Source organism: Suricata suricatta, chromosome 8, assembly GCF_006229205.1.
Source record: "Suricata suricatta isolate VVHF042 chromosome 8, meerkat_22Aug2017_6uvM2_HiC, whole genome shotgun sequence".
NCBI lineage: Eukaryota > Metazoa > Chordata > Mammalia > Carnivora > Herpestidae > Suricata > Suricata suricatta.
Window position 1 is genome coordinate 132,626,855 of NC_043707.1, and position 6,031 is coordinate 132,632,885.

Below are 6,031 nucleotides of genomic sequence, written 5' to 3' on the forward strand. Positions count from 1 at the left end.
ATTTCACTCATATGTGGAATTTAAGAAACAAAACAAATGAGCAAAGGGAAGAGAGAGAGGAAAACCAAGAAATAGACTCTTAATTATTGAGAACAAAATGATGGCTGCCAGAGTGGAGGAGATGGGGTGGGGGGGATGGGGGAAACAGGTGCTGGGGATTAAGGGGAGCCCCCACCAGGAGGAGTACCAGGTAATGTATGGAAGTGGTCAGTCACTATATTGTACACCTGAAACTACTCTTGCACTATGTTAACTAACTGAAATTTAAATTAAAACTTTAAAATAAGGAAATAAGAGGCACCTGGGTGGCTCAGTCAGTTGAACAGATGATTCCTGATTTCAGCTCAGGTCATGATCCCGGGGTTGTGGGATGGAGTCCCAAGTCCAGCTCCATGCCAAGCATGAAGCCTGCTTGAGGTTCTGTCTCCCTCATTCTGCTGCTCTCCCCCTCTCACGTGTGCTCTGTCTCTCAAATAAATTATAAATATATAAATAAGCATAAAAAGAGACTGTTTTTTGGTTTGTCTTTCTTTTCTTTGTTTCTTTCTTTGTTTCTTGTTTCTTAAATTCCACACATGAGTGAAATCATATGGTATTTGTCCTTCTCTATGTCACTTAGCATAATACTCTCTAGCTCCATTCCATTGTCTACGCACCACGTCTTATCCATTTGTCTGCCGATGGATCCTTGGGCGACTTCCGTAGCTTGGCTATTGTAAATAATGCTGCAGTAATCATAGGGGTGAATCTATCCTTTTGAGTTGTTTTCAGATTCTTCAGGTCAGTATCCAGGGGTGCAATTACCGGATGATAGGGTAATTCTATTTTTAACACGTTGAGGAACCTCCATACTATTTTCCACTGCGGCTGTGCCAGTTTACATTCCTACCCACAGTGCACAAGGGCTCCTCCTTCCCCACATCCTTGCCAGCACCTGCTGTTTCATCCACGGGTTATCGGTGCACTCCCCAGCTGTGGGCATTTGACTTGTTTCTACGTTTTTGCTCTCTGGAACAGCGCTGCACCTTGTGTCTGTGCACATACGTGCAAGAGTGCCTCTTGGGCGTCAGGGCCCCCCTCTCCCTTCTACGAGTCATTCACGTGCTCATCCCTACCCTCTTCCATCCGAGTGACACCCACTGACTTTCTCCAGCAACTCACCCAACTGACAGCAGCACAGAGTCCGTCTCCAGGGCCAGAAAACTGCACAGGTCATGGTACAAGTCTGCAAGACAGAATCGGTGATGGCAGCCACCCTGAGTGGCCCAGCCCTGTTCACCGGGGCCCCCAGGGAGAGCCTGCCAGCAGGGTTGGCTTTGGGTGTGACATTTCTCTTTCTGTCCCTATTCCTACTCCCTCTGCAGTGACTCCAGCTGGCTCTGCCGGGACAAAACCAAAAGGCCAGGCAACGTCCAGCATCTGACATCCACTGTGGCCTGAATGTCAGGGCTCGGATGCACCTCAGGGCTCACCAGCTGCAACATTTTCTTTCACAGTGAGGGGAAACTGAGGGCCAGGAAGGCTTGGTGATTTTAAACCAACAAAACCAAGAGCAGGGAGGGTAGGCATGCCTGCTCTAGAATAGTAATGGTGATTACACACACATGCACACAGATATATGTTATTAAGAAATATGTGATAGTTGGATAGACCATTTATTTTTTTAACATTTTTTTTAAGAGACAAAAAGAGAGCACACGCAGAGAGAGAAGGAGACACAGAGTCAGAAGCAGGCTCCAGGCTCCAAACTGTCAGCACAGAGCCAAACATGGGGCTCGAACCCACGAACCATGAGATCATGACCTGAGCTAACATCAGACGCTTAACCGACTGAGCCACCCAGGCGCCCCATGGGCCATTTCTCTTAGCTGAGGGGTACCGCTGAGGTTCTCAGACAAGTCCATTATCAACAGTAGGTTGGCCATCCTGGCAGAGCACCAGACACAGAATCTGTACCGGAGAAGCCTCTAATTCAGCGGTTGCTAACCTCGGCTGTACGTAGAAGTACCAGGGGGTTTTTCCAAGTCCTGGTGCCCAGACTGAGCCCCAAACCAATTGAACCAGTATTGTTGAACTTGGGAGCACGGGCAGCAGGAGTTTCCAAATCATGCCAGGCAATTCCAGCTTCAGGGGAGGTGGTGGATGACCGAGCTGACACGGAGAAGTGGCCCAGCTTCATCGTCACCCTTTGAGGGATGTGACAGAGGAGGGGTCAGAACTGAGTGGGACGGGCAGCTCCCAAGGAGGCCTTCTTGGGCCCTGCCTGCAGATTGGCATCAGCTGGGAACTTTTTAAAAATGCTGGTGCCTGGGCCCCACCACTGAGACTGGCAGTGGCCTGGGCAGGGCCTGGGTGTGGGTATGACTCCAAAGCCCCCGGGGGTGGGGAGGGAGGTTCAAAGCACGGCCAGGCGGGGACCGCTGCTGGCCTTCCCCATATCATCCCCTGCCTCCCTGCTCTGCGGCGCTGACATTCTTTCTCTCCCTCATGCCCCTGTTTCAGAGCTCTGCGTTTACTGTCCCTTCTGCTGGGACCAGAGTGAAGCAGGCACTTGCCTTGGGCCAAAACTAAGGGGCCACCAGGACACACTGCAACTGAGATAAATAATACTTTGGAATGACCTTCTAGGGAATCAAAGCAAATGCCACAAGTATCCGTGATACACGGCGTATGAAAATCTTACACAGACAAGGGCCTACTTTGCATTTGTTCAATCACCTGGCCCATCGGATCTGGCCTTTAGACAAATGTTGTTATTTTATTCACCATGTATTTTTGCATTAATATTGAAGTTTTGAAAATGATGCATATAAAGGGGCTCCTGGGTGGCTCAGTCAGTTGGGCATCCAACTTCAGCTCACGTCATAATCTCCTATTTGGTGGGTTCAAGCCCCATATTAGGCTCTGTGCTGACAGCTTGGAGCCTGGAGCCTGCTTTGGATTCTGTGTCTCCCTCTCTCTCTGCCCTTTCCCCACTCACAAGCTGTCTCTCTCAAGAATAAATTAACGGGAGCGCCTGGGTGGCTCAGTCGGTTAAGCCTCTGACTTCGGCTCAGGTCAGATCTCATGTTCATGGGTTCTAGCCCCGAGCCAGGCTCTGTGCTGACAGCTAGCTCAGAGCCTAGAGCCTGCTTCCAGTTCTGTGTCTCCTTCTCTCTCTGCCCCTCCCCCTGTCATGCTCTGTCTCTCTCTCTGTATCAAAAATAAATAAAACATTAAAAAAATTTTTTAAAAAGAATAAATTAACATTTGGGGTGACTGGGTGGCTCAGTCAGTTAAGCATCCGACTTCAGCTCAGGTCATGATCTCACGGTTCGTGGGTTCGGGCCCCACATTGGGCTCTGTGCTGACAGCTCAGAGTCTGGAGCCTGCTTCAGATTCTGTATCTCTCTCTCTCTGACCCTCCCCTGCTTGCACTGTCTCTTTCTGTCTCTCACAAATAAATTTTTAAAAACCTTAAAAAATAATAAATTAACATTTAAAAAGTAGAAAGTATGCATAAAATATTATTTATCTTGACGACTGAATTTCTTGGTGCTCCTTTAAATATGGGGTCCCAGGCGAGTACCCCATTTGCCTGCCCTTATCCCCATAGGCTTAGAATGCTGTTCCCCAGCTAGAGGGCTGGTTCCTCCTCATCAGTTCATTGGACCTGGGTTCAAATGCTACCTTTTTGGAGAAGCTTCCTCTGGAAAAACTAAAGATGCACACGAATCATTTTCTATTCCACCGTCTTGTGCTGTAACTCCGGGAAATTACTCTACTTACTTATTTTCTCTTTCACTGCCCAGCCTCCTCGTCTGAGGAAGGCTCCATGAGAGCCTTTCTTGTTCTCCACTCAGTCCCCTGTCCCTGGAAGAGGATCTGACACAAGGTAGATACTTCGTGACTATTTGCCAAGTGACTCCTAGCTTTCCTTTTAAAATAACATCATGCCCCACAGGGAAGGCTAACAGCCCTAGCCAACTAATGGGGTGCTCCTGGGGGGATCTCTGAAAGGGAAGCATGATCTTGGGGCCAGTAGAAGGGAGCTATCCATTGTCAACTTCTGAAAACAGGAGAGCATCGGGGCAGCAAATGCGGATATTGTTATTTCCACCGCCAGGTGGCAGCACCCCCTGATCTCAGGGAAGTTATGATCAACTTTGTGCAGCCATCCGTCCATCCGTTTGTTCATTCACGAACACATCCTTTCACCCAATTATTCACCCATCCATTCATTCATCTTCGTGTTCATGCACTCATACAGTCATTCCAAAACTAAAATCCACAGGCAAGGAAGGCACGGAGGACAAGGCAGCAAATAAAACATACGTTTATCCGGCACTGTGGGAGATTCCATTTTTAGTTGGGGAAGATAGACAGGAAGTAAGGAAATACACAAAGCAACAAGATAAACTCAGATTGTGACAAGGGCCGGGAGGAAAATTTAAAGGGATGATGTCAGGGATGGAGACAGGGGCACAGAACTCGAAGGGGGCAGTGCCTTGGGGAGGATGTTCATGGAGGCCGCTCTGGGGAAGGACGTTTGAGGTCAGACTGGAGGAAGGGCCGCCAGCTCAACAAGTGCAGAAGATTCAGAGACGGGAGGAGCCTGGAGCATCTGGCGCACAGAGAGGCAGGCAGGGTGGCCGGAGCGCAGTGAGCCGCTCTGGGAGGAGGGAGACCCCGTGCACTCGGCTGGAAAGGTGAACAGGCCCTCCAAAGCGGTCAGGGCTCGGGGGCTCGGTTCCATCTAGAAGCACCGGAGAGCCACAAGAAAGTTTTAGCCCAGGACTGACAGGCTCTGCTTGTAGTTTTACACACACACTCTTTCTCTCTGGCTGCCAGGGAAGGAATGGATTGAGGGTTGACAGGAGAAGTGGGGAGGGTGGTTGTGGGGTGTGAGGGTCAAGGGAGCAGGCAAGAGAAGATGGGGTCTTGGATGGTGGTGGTGTAGCAGAGCCAGGGAGGGAGGCATGGGTTTGGGAAACAGAAAGGACCGGCCAATGCTTTGGATGGTGAGGGAAGAGTGAGGCCAACACCCCAGTGTCATGAAAGCCCCACGGAGATATAGCACTAGCCTCACCTTGACCAATGCCATCATCAGAAAAGAACACTTCTTGTGTAGATTGAGCCCCCTCTGCTGACTTGAGCTCAAAGCACTCAGTCTGGGCTCCCTATAAAAATCTCCAACCACTGGGGCACCTGGGTGGTCCAGTCAGGTAAGCATCCGACTCTTGGTTTCAGCTCAGGTGTTGACCTCACGGTTCGCGTGTTCAAGCCCCATGTCAGGCTCTGCACTAACGGTGCAGAGCCTGCTGGGGACTCTCTCTCTTCCTCTCTCCATGCCCCTCCCCTGCACGCTCTGTCTCTCAAAATAAATAAGTAAACTTTTTTTAAAAGTCTTCAAACATTGATCCCTTTCAGTTACTCTGAGAAGGTTCTCGTGTGAAGGGTGGGCCAGGTTGTACACACAGATGAAGCTCTTCTTCTACAAAGCCACAGGGAAGCACCTTACCCAGGCTCCCCATTAACCCACCTCCTCCGTGGAAGAAGATGATGCCTTGCCGGGGGCTGGAGGACTCCGCCTTGGGTTGGAACAGCCTCACAGGTATGGTCCCAAAATACAGATCTGCTGTTGCAAGTCTGGCATCCTTTTTTGTTCTCACAAAGCCCTGCAGTAACTGGATAAATCTGGGCATGGAGCAGATTCCCAGCCTCTCAAATATACTCCCCTGTCAGGGATAAGAGAAAGAAAGGGAGACCGTAGGAGGGAGCGGTCAGGACCCACCTGGATCGTAGATAACTCCTGTCACTTGCAATTGCTAAGACTTTTCTCATCTGTGGCATCCGGGCAAGGCTCAGCGGGAAGGACAGGCACAACCTGGATTGTGTCCAGATAGAGGGTTTGGGTTTCAGAATTTCCTCCCAAATGATCTTGATTGAAGAATGGTATGAATTTGCCAAAGAGCATGACCGTGTTTGGGCTGAGTGGTTGGGCAATGAATTGAACAAAGCCAGCTGTTCAAGGCAACTGGCCAGCAACCTG

At 49.9% G+C, this 6,031-nt stretch overlaps 1 protein-coding gene across 1 annotated transcript in view; it reads right to left on the bottom strand.

Moving 5' to 3' along the window:
• The window catches only part of LOC115297779 (arylacetamide deacetylase-like 4), a 15,654-nt gene that overhangs the window by 6,306 nt on the left and 3,317 nt on the right, over nt 1-6,031 (bottom strand). The window contains 2 exon segments of the mRNA XM_029945908.1: nt 1,162-1,225; nt 5,501-5,717. Coding sequence (XP_029801768.1) covers nt 1,162-1,225; nt 5,501-5,717 — 281 coding nt within the window.